The sequence below is a fragment of the Delphinapterus leucas genome, unplaced genomic scaffold, assembly GCF_059928025.1.
Source record: "Delphinapterus leucas isolate spDelLeu-1000000601 "Yukka" unplaced genomic scaffold, BTC_Dleu_Yukka2 spDelLeu_asBTCV2_sq25, whole genome shotgun sequence".
Classification (NCBI taxonomy): Eukaryota; Metazoa; Chordata; class Mammalia; order Artiodactyla; family Monodontidae; genus Delphinapterus; species Delphinapterus leucas.
This window is the reverse complement of record NW_028322234.1, coordinates 13,291,652-13,309,073: the sequence shown is the minus strand read 5'-3', so window position 1 is coordinate 13,309,073 and position 17,422 is coordinate 13,291,652. Positions and strand designations below refer to the sequence as shown.

The 17,422-nt window shown below is 50.1% G+C and overlaps 1 protein-coding gene across 1 annotated transcript in view; it reads right to left on the bottom strand.

Moving 5' to 3' along the window:
• FBN3 (fibrillin 3) overlaps positions 1-17,422 on the bottom strand; it is a 62,930-nt gene that overhangs the window by 18,821 nt on the left and 26,687 nt on the right. The window contains 15 exon segments of the mRNA XM_089905517.1: positions 109-261; positions 930-1,055; positions 1,781-1,900; positions 2,399-2,527; positions 4,204-4,320; positions 4,678-4,803; positions 5,262-5,387; positions 5,675-5,800; positions 7,912-7,983; positions 10,367-10,516; positions 10,895-11,020; positions 14,478-14,603; positions 15,683-15,751; positions 16,751-16,912; positions 17,283-17,405. Of these exon segments, the coding sequence (XP_089761643.1) occupies positions 109-261; positions 930-1,055; positions 1,781-1,900; positions 2,399-2,527; positions 4,204-4,320; positions 4,678-4,803; positions 5,262-5,387; positions 5,675-5,800; positions 7,912-7,983; positions 10,367-10,516; positions 10,895-11,020; positions 14,478-14,603; positions 15,683-15,751; positions 16,751-16,912; positions 17,283-17,405 (1,851 nt within the window).

Below are 17,422 nucleotides of genomic sequence, written 5' to 3'. Positions count from 1 at the left end.
GCCACGTGCAGGCCCCAGGATGCCCCTGTGTGTAGGGAAGGCTTGAAGGAGAGCAGATGGGGGCAGGCAGGGAGGGTCAGGGGAGACTGGACCGGGGTGGGTGCTCACCACTGCCCTCCTGAGGACACAGCTCGCAGGGGTCATTCCAGCCCTCGCCGGGCCTCTGGCTGCAACAGCACCGGGTCTTGGTGGTGTTGAAAGCTTTGGGTACCGAGCACTTTCCAGCCTCGAAATGGGTGAAGCAGAAACTCTGCCGTGTGTCTGTGGGGTGATTCCCCAGAGAAAAGCTAGGAGGGCTAGCCACCCCAGTCCTCATGAATAGGGTGGTCCTCACCCTACCAGCGACCAATCAGAATGCTCCAGAATCACTCCATGGTGATTGGTTCAGGGACGGACATGTGACCCACACTGGGCCAATGAGGGTCAGCCCTGGGGTTTTTGCTGAAAATCTGAGAATCCCTTCCAGCAACACCCCACATTCACATCTGTGGGGGTCATCTCAGGCTGGGAGAATGGTCAGACCTAGCCATGTTATTCTTGGATCAGAACTCCTTTCCTGGAGAGGCAAAGTGACTCATTCCAGAGAGCCAGAGGACCCAGATTTCAGACTCCAAATCCTCGCTACTGACTCCCAGTCCTTAGCCCTGGACCACCACCGGCCTGAGATGTCCTTACAGATAAGTTGGGGTTTGGTTCACCACTGGCCCCCATAACAACAAATACTTGTTGAGTTGCCCTGCCCTCTGCCTTGCTGCCCTAACCTGGGAGAGAAGAGGCCAGCTCAGCCTGGGTGAGGCTAGCCCACACTGGACAAGGCTCCTGGAGATACATACAAGAAACTGCAGCCCCCTTTCTGGGTGACCCAGCTCTTCCTCACCCCACCTCCCACCTCTTCCCTAACCCTGTGTGCTCCCTGGCCCCAGACTCACCAAAGCAACGGTGCCCGTTGTCAGACAGGACAAAGCCAGGCGAACAGAGGCACTGGAAGCTCCCGGGGCTGTTGGTACAGGTGCCAAAGAGGCACAGGTTGGGCTCTTCCAAGCATTCGTTGATGTCTGGAGGGGCAGGGACGTGAGGTGGGTGGGGTGCAGCAGGCCCTCCACTGGGGTGGGCGGCCTCGGCTGCTGGGAGGGGCAGATGGAGTGGGGGGCCCAGGCAGGGAGGGTCCAGGGACTGACGCAGGGTGGGGTCCCCAGGGCTCAGGATTAGCTGGAGCACCAGGTGGGCAGTGTGTGTGTGGGGTCTTTCCTAGAAGGTGTCTCCAGGGTAGGGGTCATGGTCTGGAAAAGTTCATCTTTAGAGAGTAAATTTATACAGAGCTAACTAAGTAAGACTAGATAAAATTAGCCTACAGTGGAAGAAGTTAGCTTGCGTTGTACTAGGCTAGCCCATCTGCTAAGGCCAGGTTGGCCCACATTAGCCCAGACTGTACAAGCCTAGTCCAAGTGGATGAGTGGACCAGAGGTGTTCAGGCCAGACTGGTCCTTGACCACCACTCATCAAGCGAGAAGTTCCATGTTTGGTGCAGTGAGACCCACACCCATGCCCATTTTATAGGATTCACGAGGAAGCCTGGGGGCCCCAGAGAGAGAGCACCCTGAGCCAAGAGAGCATCCTAATAACAATAACAGTATATGGAGCTGTACTGGGTGCTGTGCTAACTGCATCTCTTCACTCACCACCACCCCAGCTGGCATTCCCATTTTACAGATGGGGGAAGAACAGAGGCCCGGAGGTACCTCCCTGGCCCCAGGGCTGGGAGGTGAGGCCGGACACTCACCGACACAGTGGTCACTCTGAACCTGGAAGCCGGGGGGACAGATGCAGCGGAAGGAGCCCTCAAGGTTCTGGCAAGTGCCTGGCAGGCAGGTTCCCGCGAGGCTGAGACACTCGTTGGCGTCTGGGGAGAGGAGGAGGAGGGGTCCCAGCAACAGCTGGTGGCAGGGGCTTGCCTGGGGCTAGGACCGGCACCTATGGTCACTGCATGATGGCCAAGGCCCCCAGACAAGCCTTTCTGGATCCAGAGGAAGGGCTGATACTCAGGAAAACAGGGACATCTGGAGAAGAATATTCTTGGTCTTGATGGGGGTTATAGGTGGAGCCAGGGGAAGGGGAAGCAAAGTTCCTAATCTCAAGCCACTTACACACCCCTTTCATGGTTTTCATGGCATCCATTCAACACCTCTATTATACCATACTTCATAAAACTTAGAGCTTCAAGACAGCCTCACCCTAAACCACAAACCCTGTGAAAACATGGGTGTGATGTGCTGGTTTTATACCTTAAAATAAATGCATGCTTATGAAATGGAACCATGCTCACTTGGAAGTACCAACTGAAGGTAAACTTAGAGTAGGGGCAGGCTGAGATGGCTTCCAGCACCATGGTGAGACTCACCTATGCAGTTCTTCCCATCACTTGTGAGCTCAAAGCCATCCTGGCAGAGGCAGTGGAAGGAGCCTGCTGTGTTGAGGCACTGGCCAAATCGGCACACCTGCCCCACGATGGTGGTGCATTCATCCATGTCTGCAGATGGAAGATGGGCCACTGGGGTCACCCACATAGCCTAGGGCTCTGAGCCTCCCTTGCTCTTCTGTTCACAAAGTTGAGTGGATGGCAATGACTTCAATTTACTGAGCACTTATATACCAGCTGTATATTAACCCTCCAACTATCCTATAAAGCAGACGCCAATATTCTCTAATATGAGCATTTTAAGGGCATGAATTTGCCTGTACATACTGCCTTAGCTGCATCCCACAAATTTTGTTATGTTGTGTTTTCTTTTTCATTTAATTCATAATGTTTTCTAATTTTCTTTATGATTTGTTCCTTTTTCTATGGATTCTTTGGGAGTATATTATTTAACTTCCAAACATTTGGGGATTTTCTGGATATCTTTCTGTGACTGATTTCTAGTTTAATTCACTTACATTCCAAGGACCTATCTTGTGTAACCTCAATTTTTAAAATTTTGTTGTTTATCTTATGGCCCAGAATATGGTCTTTCCTGGTGAAGGTCCATGTGCACCTGAGAAGAATGTATGTTCTGGGATGTTCTATAAATATCACTCAGTTCTAGGTGGTTCACATGATTGTTCAGGTGTTCTATATTCTTACCGATCTTCTACTTGTTCCCTCTATTATTGAGGAAGGAGTGTTAAAGCCTCTAACTGTAATTATGAACTTGTCTATTTCTTTTTCAGTTCTATCAATGTTTACTTCATGTGTTTTGAAGCTCTACTGCTAGCTGCATATGCATTTATGATTGTTATGTCTTCTCAGAGAAATGACCCTTTAATCAATATATATTGACTCTCTTTATTTCTGGTAATATTCCTTCTTCAGAAATCAATCTGGGGGCTTCCCTGGTGGTGCAGTGGTTGAGAATCCACCTGCCAATGCAGGGGACACAGGTTCGAGCCCTGGTCCGGGAAGATCCCACATGCCACGGAGCAACTAAGCCCGTGCGCCACAACTAATGAGCCTGCACTTTAGAGCCCGCGAGCCACAACTGCTGACCCTGCATGCCACAACTACTGAAGCCCACGCGCCTACAGCCCATGCTCCGCGACAAGAGAAGCCACCGCAATGAGAAGCCCACACACCGCAACGAAGAGTAGCCCCTGCTCGCTGCAACTAAAATAAAAGCCCGCAAGCAGCAACGAAGACCCAACACAGCCATAAATAAATAAACAAAAAAATAAATAAATTTATAAAAAAAAAAGAAGTCAATTTGGTCTGATATTAAGATAGGTAGGTACTACCATTAACCTTCTTTTTACAGAGAAGGAAACGGAAGCACAGAAACGTAAATGACTTGCCTAGGCTCACACAGCTGGCAGATGGCAAAGCTGGGATTTGAACTCACACCACCTGACCTTGGAATCCACTTTCAACCACTGCACTGAACTGCCAGCATCACACAACCCACGTCTTGTCTTCACTGTTCACCTTTCTCTCTGTACTGTCCATCTCCTTCTTATCGACCTGAGTGTAAGCTCTAGTGAGGGACCCTTGGTACTTGACGATTGAAGGGGTTTGGAGAACTTTACGGTTAACTAGTTTTCAATCCCCTGAGGTTGTTTTCCTGAAGGTATCCCTGGGGCGAGATCCTTTATTTCAGAGGGGTGCCCTCAAGCCAAGGACCCACTTTTCAGTGGGGGTGCACTGAGGCTCGCCCACCAGCCTGGGCAGCTCACCCACGCAATGTCCGTTGTGTGTCGCCACAAAGCCAGGGAAGCAGAGGCAGCTGTAGGAGCCGACGATATTCTTGCAGGTCCCATTTCCGCATGGCTGCTGGTCACACTCGTCGACGTCTGCCAGAGCAAAGCCCCTGATCCCCGCCCAGCTCACCCAGGGCATCGGGCAGCTTGGGCAGTGAGGGCCTGGCTGGACCCAGCCCCCCTCTCCTGTACTTCACCCTGCCCAGGTGGATGGGAAGTGATGGCTGGGAAATATCCCTATTTATCACTTCCATTCTATAGATGGGAAAACTGAGGTGCAGGGAGGTGAATAAGTTATTTACCCAAGGTCTTAGGTGCCAGGGCTCACAGCTGTGAGTCTGTGAGTCAGGATGGGCACAAGCACCATCCCCACCCCAGGGGAGGTGTAGACCCATGGCCCCTCGCCCTTGGCAGCCTGGCCTAAGAGGAAGGAGCAGAGGGGGCTCTCACCCATGCACAGGGTCTGGTCTGCTGAAGCCCGGAAGCCACGGTGACACAGGCACATGTAGCTATCAGCTGTGTCCACACAGTCGCCATGGCTACAGACGTTTGGGATCTCCCGACACTCATTCCGTCCTGAGGGAGGGCAGGGAGTGTGGTGCCCCCAGAGTCCCCACCCCACAGTGTGTTGCGAGCCATCACACGTGGCAGTGGGAGAGCCCGACCGCCTACCCATTCTAGCTGCTGTCCCAGGGGAAATGCTTCACCTCCCATTTCACCCTCACGACTCCCGTTAACAGATGCTCGCAGCACCCCCACCCCAAAGTACAGCCAAGGAGGGAATTCCCGGGCAGTCCACAGCTTATAACTCCACGCTTCCACTGCAGTGGGGCACGGGTTCGATCCCTGGTCAGGGAACTAAGATCCTGCAAGCTGTGCGGCACAGCCACTCCGCCCCCCCCCCCAAAAAAAAAAGTACAGCCAAGGAACAAAGCCCGGACAGAGCCATGCCCTACCCAAGTCACAGCGGGAGGCAGAGTCTGGCTTTGTCCTACACCCCACTCCCTCACCTCCCTACTGAGGTCCCCACTTACCCACACAAACACCCCCTGGCGACAGCTTGTACCCTCGGGCGCACTTGCAGCGGTAGCTGCCGGGGATGTTGATGCAGTTGGCATTCTGCTGGCAGGGGCTCTCCCCGCTGGCACACTCGTCCACATCTGGGGAGTACAGCCAGCGGGGTGGGGTTGAAAGAGACGCTTCCCTGCAGAATCAAACCCTAAACCCAGCCCTCCCCCCCCCACTTCAGAGCAGGTGGTCCCTCCAGAAGCAGCCAGAACCACATTGAGCGGGGTGATGTGGGATGGAGCCCCTCGGAAAGGCGTTAGCCTCATACACAGAGGGGGAAACTGAGGCTCACGAGGTTTAAGAGACTTGCCCAGAGAGCACAGGCTGGGAGGGGGGACCAGCATCCCACCCGGGGCTGGGGAGGCAGGGGGGGCGGCACCTTCGCAGACCAGCAGCACCCTGTTGTAGCTGAAGCCCGTGGGGCACTCGCAGCGGAAGCTCCCAATCTGGTTGATGCAGACCCCACTGGCACAGATGGCAGGGATCTCCCCACACTCGTCGATGTCTGGGGAGGGCGCCAGCTGTCAGGAGCAGCTCAGCTCCCGGCAACGTCTGGGGACCCTGACCTAAGAGATCATGCAGTCTAGGAGAAGATGTGTCCCCCAACCAGCACACACTTGAAAAATCCTGCAGTGGCCAAACTATATCTGCTCACACCGGAAAGAAATCAGGATGTGGGAGGGAAGGCAGGGGGAGAGAGCCTCTTTCTCAACAAAAATGCACATTTGCTGTGACCCAGCAAGCCTGCTTTGTGGGGTCTCCGGGAACGAAGCAGTCCCGTGTGTGAGCAGGAAGCTGCACAGGAGGACCTGTGGTGACATTTAGCGAGAAATTGGAAACATCACCGGAGAAATGGATGACAAAATGTGGTCCCTCCCTACAAGGGAATACGATTCATCCTGAAAAAGGGGTGAAACACTGACACTCACTACAACGTGGAAGAACCTTGAAAACATGATGCTCAGTGAGAGAAGCCAGTCCCCAAAGGACAAATACCGTACGATTCCATTTATATGAAACGTCCAGAACAGGCAAATCCAAAGAGATAGAAAGCGGAATAGTGGTTGCCAGGGGTTGGGGGAAGGCAGAACAGGGAATGACTGCTCATGCGGACAGGGTTTCTTTTTATGTGATGAAATGTTCAAACTTCAATTGAAGTGATGGGGCACAACTCTGTGAATATACGAAAACCCACTGAATTGTGCGCTTTTGATGGGTGAAGTGAATTATATCTCAATAAAGCTGTTGTTTATATAAAAGAACCTGGAATCTGCCTATGTGTCCATCCACGGGGGACTGACTTATGACCTGGGATGTGTCCACGTATGGAATACTACAAAGCAGGGCAAAGAGGGAGGCAGTGCTGCGTGTAGTAACCTGGCTGGTTCTTCACGACTCTTTGCTGGGTGAGAAAAATAAGTTGCAGACAAGACATAAGAAAGCACAGAATTTATGTAATTTATGTCCAACTCCCCAGAAAACAATGCCATACATTTTCAAAGGCGGATCTCTATGTGTGTTTAAATGCATGAAGAAAGAACTAGAAAGAGGGCTTCCCTGGTGGTGCAGTGGTTGAGAGTCCGCCTGCCGATGCAGGGGACGTGGGTTCATGCCCCGGTCTGGGAGGATCCCGCGTGCCGCGGAGCGGCTGGGCCCCTGGGCCATGGCGGCTGGGCCTGCGCGTCCGGAGCCTGTGCTCCGCAACAGGAGAGGCCACAGCAGTGAGAGGCCCGCGCACCACAAAAAAAAAAAAAAAGAACTAGAAAGAAATACTCCAGGTGTAAAGCATAAATTATAAATAAATAAATCTATTGTTTATATAAAAGAACCTGGAATCAGCCTGTATCCATCCATGGGAGACTGAGTTATGACCTTGGGAGAGTATGAAGGAGACTTAGATTTGAGGGGGTGACTGGAGGGGGAGTTGCTCTTATCTGCTCTGTTCCAATTGTTGAAAATAAGGAGAATACAACCGTGGAATGAAAACAACTGAAAATAGGTTCATCAATGAAACACGGCACAGCTGAAATTTGGCATTCAGGTATTGAATTGTACAAAACCTCATTTAACTTAAAAAGGGAGCGTTCTGCTCCACTGCAACACGGATGAACCTTGGGGGCATTATGCCGAGTGAAATAAGACAGACACAAAAGGACAAATACTGTTCGAATCTGTTTCTATGAGGTCAGATTTACAGACAGAAAGTAGAATGGGGGTTCCCAGGGGCTGGGGGAGGGGGATGGGAGTTAGGGTTTCATGGGGACAGAGTTGCAGTTTGGGAAGATGAGAAAGTTCTGGAGATGATGGTGGGGATGGTTGCCCAACAGTGTGAATGTAATTAATGCCACTGAACTGGACACATAAAAATGGTTAAAATGGTAAATGTTATGTGTATTTTTACAGAAGTTTAAAAAATGAGTAACAATTTAATAAAAATACTCCCATTGCTTTTTTAAAAAAAGGGGCAGGATTCCTGGCCTGGGGAGTTGGAAGAATGAGGGTGTGGGGTAGGGGAGGGTGGAAGGGAAAGAGCTGTGGGGGGAGGGGAAGAGAGGGGGCAGGGCTCTGGGCACAGAGTGACCTGGGGCTACAGACAGGAGGGTGGTGGTCACTCACCGAGGGGCTTCCCTGTGTGGATGTCAATGACGAACCCGGGAACCTGGTTTCCACACAGGATCTGGTAATCCACTGGGCAAAGGAGAATGGGGAAGGCAGGGCGCTGGGGCTGCAGCCTCCCTGGGAGGACACCTCCTCCTCCTCTGATCAGCTCGTCCATCCCTGTAGCCCAGTGCTCACCTGGCCTCTGATAACTAGTCCCTCTCCCTCCCTCCACTCTGACCAGCGCTGGGAGGGTTACGGGTGCCATTCGCCTGTGCGGTGTGGTCTTCTAACACATTGGCAGGACCTCCCTCATCTCTTCCCTGCATGAGTGCCGCCAGCTACACCCCACTGTCCTCACTATAAAATGCGGACTCTTCAGTCTGGACCTCAAGAACCTTCACCCTCAGCCCCACCTTTCCTCCAACAGCATCTCCTGCCCTCCTCTTATAGGATTTCATTCCATGTCTGGATGTGTCCTGCTCTGTCACGCTACTGGGACTTTGCATATGCTGTTCCCTTTGCTGTTCCCTAGCATAGTCCACTTCAACCTTGAGGACTCAGGGCAGCCCACCACTCTGGCCCTGGACAGCTGATGATGCCATCCTTTGGCTCTTCCAGGGCAATTCACTCTCTGACTGTATCCCACTGCTGACACCAAGATGCTGCTTGCCTGACCTAGATTCCCAGGTGGGTGGGTGTCCCTGGACCCACCTGATAGACATGGGCAGGCATTTGGGCAGCGCCACCTTTCCCCAGGTCCCTGCCCTGCTCCTCACTCGCTCTTCTGCCTGTATCATGATGAGAACAGACCAATCTCAGTGGCCCCTATGCCTAGTGTGGACTTCTGTCTCATCATATTCAACCTGCACCTCAGATTCAGGTGCATAAGATTCAGGTAGGTGCCTAACTCCCAGCACATAATTTGTGAGTGACATTTGACCTGTCTTGACAATCTCATGACCAGACTTGGCTGTCTGCAGTTTCCTCCCAGACTGCACAGCTTGGGTCTACCTTATTCTTATTTCCTAGAACCCAGAACAGGGCCCGGCACTCAGAGACAGCCAGTAATGACCCCTTCTCATACCACTACACTGGGTTGAACAATGACCCTCCACCCTGAAAGTTCATGTCCACCCAGACCCTCTGAATGTGACCTTTTTGGGAAATAGGGTCTTTGCAGATACAATCAAGTGAAAGTCAGCCTGGATCAGAGTAGCCCTAATGCAATGATTGGTGTCCTTATAAGAAATGAAGAGACATGTGGAGACACAGGGAGAAGCCATATGAGTTGAAGGCAGAGATGGAGGAGATGCAGGTACAAGCCAAGCAACACCAAAGAATGCCTGGAACCACCAGAACCTGGACGAAGCAAGTAAGAATTCATCCCTAGATCCTCTGAAGGAAGCGTGACCCTGCCCACACCTTGATTTATGACGTCTAGCCTCCAAGACTGTGAGAAAATACGTTTCTAGTGTTCTTTTCTTTCTTAAGCCACCAAGTTTGTATTTGTTGCCACAACCCTAGGAAACTAATTGTCTTAGTTCAGGCTGCTATAAGGAAATACCATGAACTGGATGGCTTCAATAACAAACGTTTACTTCTCACAGTTCTGCAGGCTGGGAAGTCCAAGATCAAGGCACCAACAGATCTGGTGTCTGCTGAGAACTCTTCCTGTCTGTCTTCTTGCTGTGTCTTCACGTGGCAAAGAGAGAACGTTTCTTGTGTCTCTTCTTATACGGGCACTAATCGCATTTAGAGGGCTCCATCCACATGACCTAATTAACTCCCAAAGGCTCCACCTCCAAATGCCATCACACTGGGGGTTAGGGCTCCAACATATGAATTTTGAGGGGACTCAAACATTCAGTCCATAGCACTAATACACTTGTAACCCTCTAGTTATCCCCTCTACTCACCGCTCCATTCCTGCAGCTCTTTCTGATGCCTGGGCTGGTTGCTAGATCATCCTAATAGGTCTCATCCCAACTGCCAAAAAGTTCTTCTGCTCAGTCCTTCTTTCAGGACTTTGCTCCTGCTGTTCCTTGCCTGGAATACCCTTCTTCATCCTGACCGACATTTCTGTAATCCTCCCCAGAGCTTCTGCAAGCTTGCTCCACCCGCAGCTCATGGGGCCCTGGTGCCTCTAACCAGCTGTGCTTTTCTCTCTGGCCCTAGGCACTCACTCACTGACCGCCCCCCAACCAAATAATCTGTGAGTGTTCAAGGTTCTTTAGCACAAATGAAAGCCTCACTGATCCCTCCTGAATTCCCCGAGTCTGTGAAATAGAAGGATGCCTTGCCCTCCTTAAAAGTATTGATTTTTCCATACGTTGATTGGGATGGAACTTCAACTCTTCAGCTCTCATCAAAACAACACAGACTCATCTGGGAGTCCCAAGTGCGGTATGCCTCATTAAACACTGCATTAAAAAGGGCCAAGCTGGAATGAAGGCCAGGGAGGGGCACTTACAGCTGGCAGGAGTTGGGCAGGCCTCGCAGGGTCTATTCCAGGCCTGGCCAATGTTGTAAGAACAGCAGCACGTCTTCCGGGTCACGTTAAAGGTCAGCTCATTCCGACATGTACCGTTATAGTGCCGGAAGCAGACACTCTTCCTCATGTCTGCAGTTGGGTTGGGGTGAAGGATGCAGGCAAGAGACACCAGAGGAAGAGAGCCAGAGAGATAGGAACTCATTCACAAATCCATTTGGAAATTACTGGCTTGACTTCTCCCCAACACACATGAGGGTGCCCTTCACATTTAGCCTTTCTCGGGCAGTGCACAACCTGGACAACCATACACGGCAGCCCTGGGTCCCTGAGCCCTGCAGCCTTGCTCACTGCTGCATACCAGCATCTCAAATACACTCACCCTCCCTCTCTCCTCCCACAAACATGCCTCTCCACACTCTTCCAAGGCTTGGAGACTCCCAGAAGCCCCTCCCACACCCGAGTGCTTTTCCCACAACTGCTGGGCTCCCCCATCATCACACTTCGTACCCATGCAGTTGTTGCCACCGTTGACTTGCAGGTATTCCGCTGGGCAGACACAAGTGTAGTTCCCCAGAGTGTTGTAGCAGGTACCAGGGCCACAGATGCCCGAGTGTGCAGAGCATTCATCGATGTCTGCAGGGTGAGGGAGGAATTGTCTGCATCCAGGAATTGTCTGGATAATTCCCCACCCCAGGTCTGCTAGAGACACTTCGCTCTGCGGTTGAGTTTAGTTTCAAGATTAGGTTAAAATGCAGACATCTTAGTGATGTGTAAAGATACGGCACAGTATTAGGTGGGGAAAAAAGTTTACTATGATCCCACTTCTATTAAGAAAAAATATGACCTGAGCTCATGAGTTAATGATATTATCACCAAGAGTGGGGCAATCATGTGCTTCCCAGTGTGATGCAATAGGAAGCAAGAGCCCTATGAATAAAGTATTCTTGAAAGAAAAAAGTTGATTCTCAATCTGATTGATCCCTTAGTCCAGAAGCAGCACACATTTTCTGTAAAGGGCTGGCAGTAAATATTTTTTTCAGTTTTGCGAGCCAAACAATGGTCTCTGATGAGCTATTCACTTTGCCATCGTAGCTTGAAGGCAGCCAGCCACAGACAATGGGTAAACAAACTAGCATGCTGTGCGCCAGTAAAACTTGATTTATGGCCACTGGAATGTGAATTTCATGTCATTTTCATGCAGCACAAAGTATTATTCTCCTTTTGATTTTTTCCAATAACCTAAAAATGTGAAAAGCGTTCTTAGTGGGCTATACAAAAACAGGTGGTGGAGTATTAGCAAGCTAAGAGTGACATTTCCAAAAATGGCAGAATAGGGAATGTCAGAGCTTTATTCCTCCACAAAAACAACTACTGGGCTGAGCAAAAACTGACAAAATTAACTTTTGAGGAACTCAGGAATCCAGTCAAAAACTTACAAAACCAGGGGATCTGATATATAAAATATCCTAGAGAACCCACAGAATGAAAACTATTAGAGCTAATAAATGAAGCGGGCACAACGCAGAATGCAAGATCAACACACTGACGTAGAAATTTCAGTTGTATTTCTACAAACTACCAAAAGGCAATTGAAAAGGAAATTAAGAAAATAATTCCAATTATAATAGAATCCAAAAGATTAAATACTTAAGAATAAATTCAACCCAAGAGGTGAAAGACTTGTACACAGAAAACTATAAAACATTTCTGAAAAAAATTAGAGAAGACCTAAATAAATGGAAAGACATCCTGTGTACATGGATGAAAAGACTCATTTTTGTTAAAATCGCAATACTCCCTAAAGTGATCTATAGATTCAATGTAATTCCCATCAAAATCCCAGTGACTTCTCTTCTTTTGGCAGAAATGGAAAAGCTGATCCTAACGTTCATATGAAATTGTAAGGGACCCCAAACAGCCAAAACAATCTTGAGAAAAGAAAAAAAGTTGGAGGAGTCACACTTTCCCATTTCAAAACCTACTTACAATGCTATAGTAATCAAAACAGAGTGGTACTGGCATGAGGATAGAACTATAAATTAGTGGAATAGAATTTAGAGACCAGAAACAAACCAAGACATCTACAGTCAATTGATTTTCAACAAAGTGCAGAAAGAAAAGTCTTTTCAGCAAATGGTGCTGGGACAATTAGATACCAACAGGCAAAAGCGTGAAGTTGGATCCCTACCTCACACCATATACAAAAATTAACTCAAAATAGAAGACCTAAACGTGAGACCTAAAACCATAAAACCCTTGGAAGAAAACACAGAGGTAAATCTTGATGACCCTGTGTTTCGCAATGGATTCTTAGATATGACACCAAAAGCACAAACCACAAAAGGAAAAATAAAACAGATAAATTGGATTTCATCAAAATGTAAACCTGTTGTGCATCAGCAGACACTATCGAGAAAGTGAAAAGACAACTCACAGAACTGGAGAAACTCTTTGCAAATCACATATCCGATGGGAGTCTCATATCCACTATATATAAAGAACTCCCACAACTCAACAACAGAAAGGCAAACAATCCAATTTTAAAATGGGCAAAAGACCTAAATAGACATTTCTCCAAAGGTACTCAACCTCATTAGTCATTAGGAAAATACAAATCAAAACCACAATGAGATACCATTTCACACCCACTAGGATAATATTTTAAACAATGGAAAATAACAAGTGTTGATAACGACGTGGAGGAACTAGAACTCTCTTATGTTGCTGGTGAAAATGCAAAATGGTGCAGCTGCTGTGGAAAAGTTTGGCAGTTCCTCAAAAAGTCAAACATAGAATTACCATATGACTTAGTGATTGTAGGAGTTAGACAAAATGTTTGACAAGGACTGGCTACAGAATTTGTCCAGGGCAAAGTATATGAAGAATTTCAAGATGGTGACAGCAGAGCATTAAACTAAGCGGGGGTGGGAGGGGTGGGGGAATGGCACCCTTTGGAGTACAGGGCCCTTGAGTCTGAAAGCTGGGAAATGCTGCAAGCCTGCAGCCCTCAAGGGCACAAAGTGGCCCTGCGAGGCTCCACAGCCAAGGTTAACATTCAGGTTGAAGTCTCCCTGCCCTGTGACAGTCAAGAAATGCAACACAGGGCCATATCTGATGACAGGACTTTTCCCTTTTTCCCTTGAGAGTCTACGGAATAGGGGAGGCAGGGAGGGATGAGATATTTTTCAAGCATTTTGGGTTCTGACTCTGGTTTGACAGCTCCCACCTCCATGTAGAAAGGAAATTGGGCTATCAATCTTAGATCTCTCCCTTCTTTCACCATTTCCTTGAGTTTCTAAATTAGAGCGCTGATCAGAGTGAAAGATCTACTGTCGTCGTGTGCCGATGTCAGTGTCTGGTTGCGTGCAGGTGCTCAGTTAATATTGTTGAAAAGAAGAAAAAGGATGGATTGGTGGACAGATGGATGGATGGATGAAGGAAGGAAGGAAGGAATTTCATATATTGCATCAAAAGAGCTCAGACTCAAGGATAAGAATGGCTGGGCTCAAAGCCAGTTTCAATCACTTACTAGCTGGTACCTCTCAAGTGACTTAACCCCCTTGAGCCTTAGTTTCTGCATCTGAAAAATGGGGTCATAATAGGAACATCTTTCTCATGAGGCTGTTTTGGTGAATGAACGAATGACAAAGGCAGGTGCTCAGCACCGTGGTGACGTGCAACCACAGACACCAGTCAACTGTTGATCGTTACTAAGATGCGGAAGAGGACAGTAAGGAGACAAGTGAAAAGGAAAGGCATGGCTGTTCCTTTGGTGTCTTTCCCTTCCCCCTCTTAGCTCTGGGCCTTGCTCAGCTTTTAATCAAAGGGAAGAAGGGCATGGTCGCTGAGATAAAGCCAGGTCATTTCTGAGTGGGAAGGAGGCTGGAGGTCAGGCAATGGAGAGACGGGGAGGGGGCAGCGGAGCAGAGGGTAGATTGGGACATTCCGAGGAAACCTTCCCAACCCTTCTAATGGGCCCCAGGCAACAAAGCAGGTGAGAAGACTCCAAGGGGCATGTGAGGCCCCAGTACCTGAAAAGGAGGTGAGGCTGAGCAGGAAGGCAGGGAGGATGGGGTGGGTTCAAGCTCACCCTCACAGATGCGGGTGTCCTCATTGAGGTGGTAGCCAGGTGGACACTCACACTGGAAGCTGCCAAAGGTGTTGACACAGTTGCCCCCCTGGCACAGCCCTGGCAGCTCCTGGCATTCGTCAATGTCTGTCAGGAAGTGAGGAAGCTGTGATTGGAAGGTAAATCCAAGCAGAGGACTTGGGGGACACCCATGCCTTGCCCTGGGCTCTCCAGGGTTCTGGAGAGCCAGTCCTGCTTCTTTAAGAATACTCAGGGACTTCCCTGGTGGTGCAGTGGTTAAGAATCCGCCTGCCAATGCAGGGTACATGGGTTCGATCCCTGGGCTGGGAAGATCCCACATGCCATGAAGCAACTAAGCCCGCGTGCCACAACTACTGAGCCTGCGCTCTAGAGCACGCGAGCCATAACTACTGAAGCCCACGCGCTGCGAGCCCGTGCTCCACAACAAGAGAAGCCACCACAATGAGAAGCAAGCACACCGCAGTGAAGAGTAGCCCCTGCTCGCCACAACTAGAGAAAGCCCACGTGCAGCAATGAAGACCCAACGCAGCCAAAAATAAATTAATTAAAAAAAAAATACCCAAGAGCTGTTGGATATTTGGAGGCTGCACCCAGACTCTCCTGGGTCAATGTCACCCTGAATTCATCCTCTTTCCCTTCATTGGATAGAACATCCTTTCATCTATCCATCCATCACAAAGTTCCGTCTTGATGGAATTCTCCAATCTCATTACCCCCATGGATGGATGGATGGATGGATGGATGGATGGATGGATGGATGAATGGATATGGGAGGATGGATGTGTGGATGGGTACATAGGTGGATATGAAAAGTGCTAGATGGGTGAATAAGCAAATGGGTCAATGGACGAAAAGATAAATGAGTGGATGGATGGGTGGGTGGGTAGGTGAGTAGATGGATGAACATACTTACATATATGGATGGATGGATGGATGAATGGATGGAAGGAAAGAAGGAAGGAAGAATGGATAAATAGGGAATGGATGTATGGGTGGGTAGATGAGAGATGAATGGATCGATGGGTGGATGGGGGTTGGATAGGAGGATGAATCAATAAACCAGCAGGTGGAAGAGGAGATGGCTGAGAGGATCTGCCCCCAACCCCAAAGCTGCCCAACTCTGTTCCTCGCTGAGGGGGGAATGAGAGGAAGGTCAATCAGTGGATGGTCTACCAGGAACTCACCTTCCAGAATGACGGTGATGGGATTGGGCCGGAAGCCCTCACCCCCCGGGCACAGGGTTCTGTACTCAGCTGCAAGGGCAAGAGGTGCTTGTGAGGGGCTGGGGGATGCGGCATTTGGGCAAAGCTCAGGGGAAGCAGGGCAGGGGAGGTCCCCTAGAAAGGGCTCAAGAGTGGGCCTTACATCCCTTTAGCACAGAAACTACATCCCTTACCTCCTCAGCCTCTTGGGGCCAAGAGACATTGATCCAATCCTGGGGGATCCAGTGTGTGTGTGTGTGTGTGTGTGTGTGTGTGTGTGTGTGTGTGTGTGTGTGTGTGTGTGTAAACATGTGCTCACAGTTCAACATGTGAGCAGATGGATCTTGTGGTAGTAGCTGGAGGTAGGGAGGGATTCTTTGTGATCCAAAACCAGACCCTAGTGTGACCACAAGTTTCCCCCATGAAAGGAAGACCCTGGATGTACACACACACACCTGAATAGGTGGACAGCTGCCTCCCTACTTCACACCTGACGACTTTGCACATGCTCTTCCCACTGCACCCCACACCCTTCCCCCTACTCTGCCTGGAAAACTCCTACTCACCCTTCAAAACCTCATTCAAGTCCCTATGTTGGGAAGGCTTCCCTTACCCTCTTCCTGTCCATGGCTTCCTCCTGACCCATCACTATGCCTCAAACAGACCCTTAGGATAGTTCCACTCTCAACAGTCCAGGGACTGTTGGTTTACGGGTAAGGGGCAGTGTGCAGCAGTTGCGGTCCATCCTTCTCTAGGTCCCCACCCCTACGACAGGACACAGAGGAATGCTCAATGTTTGTTGATTGACTGAGTGAGCAAGTGAATATAAACACACAAAGAATTTGCAGGAAGAGATGGCAGAAGGAGACTTTGGGGAGAGACCTAGATGATGAACTGCTGAGAATATGCTGTGTGACCCAGGGCGAGCCCTTCTCCCACTCTCGTTCCCAGTGTCCCTCCCTTAGCAGAGATGACCCACTAAGCCCTGCGGGAGCCTGGACCAGGGCTAGGTCTCTGCCTTCCCCCGCCCCCACTCCCCCAGGGACTCACTGGTATTGGCCAGCGGGCACAGCTCACAGGGGTTGCCCCAGGCCCGTCCCAGGGAGCAACAGCAGGATGCTCGGGTGACGCCAACCCCGATCTCCACGCTGCAGGAAATGCCACCGTCCCCTCGGTCCTGTGTGTCCAGGAAACAGTTCCCGACCCGGGTGTCTGAAAAGGCAGAAAGGGATGGTTAGCAAGTGGTGGGGGAGAAATGCTGTGTGTGTGCGCGCGCGTGTGTGTGTTTGTACTTCTGTGTACGTGTAACTGTGTGTTACTCTATGTGTGTTTGTGTGTGCATGGGTGCCTCTGTGTGTGACTGTGGAAGTGTGTGCATGCATATTTCTGTGTGCATGTGTGACTCTATGCATGTGTCTGTCCGTCTGTCTAGAGCAGAAGGCTCTATCTCAACAGACGATCGGGATGATCACTCTGGCCAAGGGCCTGTGTGGCAGGAGCAGGTGGATCTGGGTGACCCAGGCTATGGCCCCATCCAGCCCACTGACCCCAAAACCCCACCCGGAGTGGAGTGCGTGCTCACCCACGCAGCCCACCCCGCTGGGGTTCAGCTCAAAATCCTGGGGGCAGTTGCAGAGGTAGCTGCCAGGGGTGTTGACACACAGGCCGTTGATGCAGTTCACGGGGTCTGCACACTCATTCACATCTGTGGGGTGGGGGCAC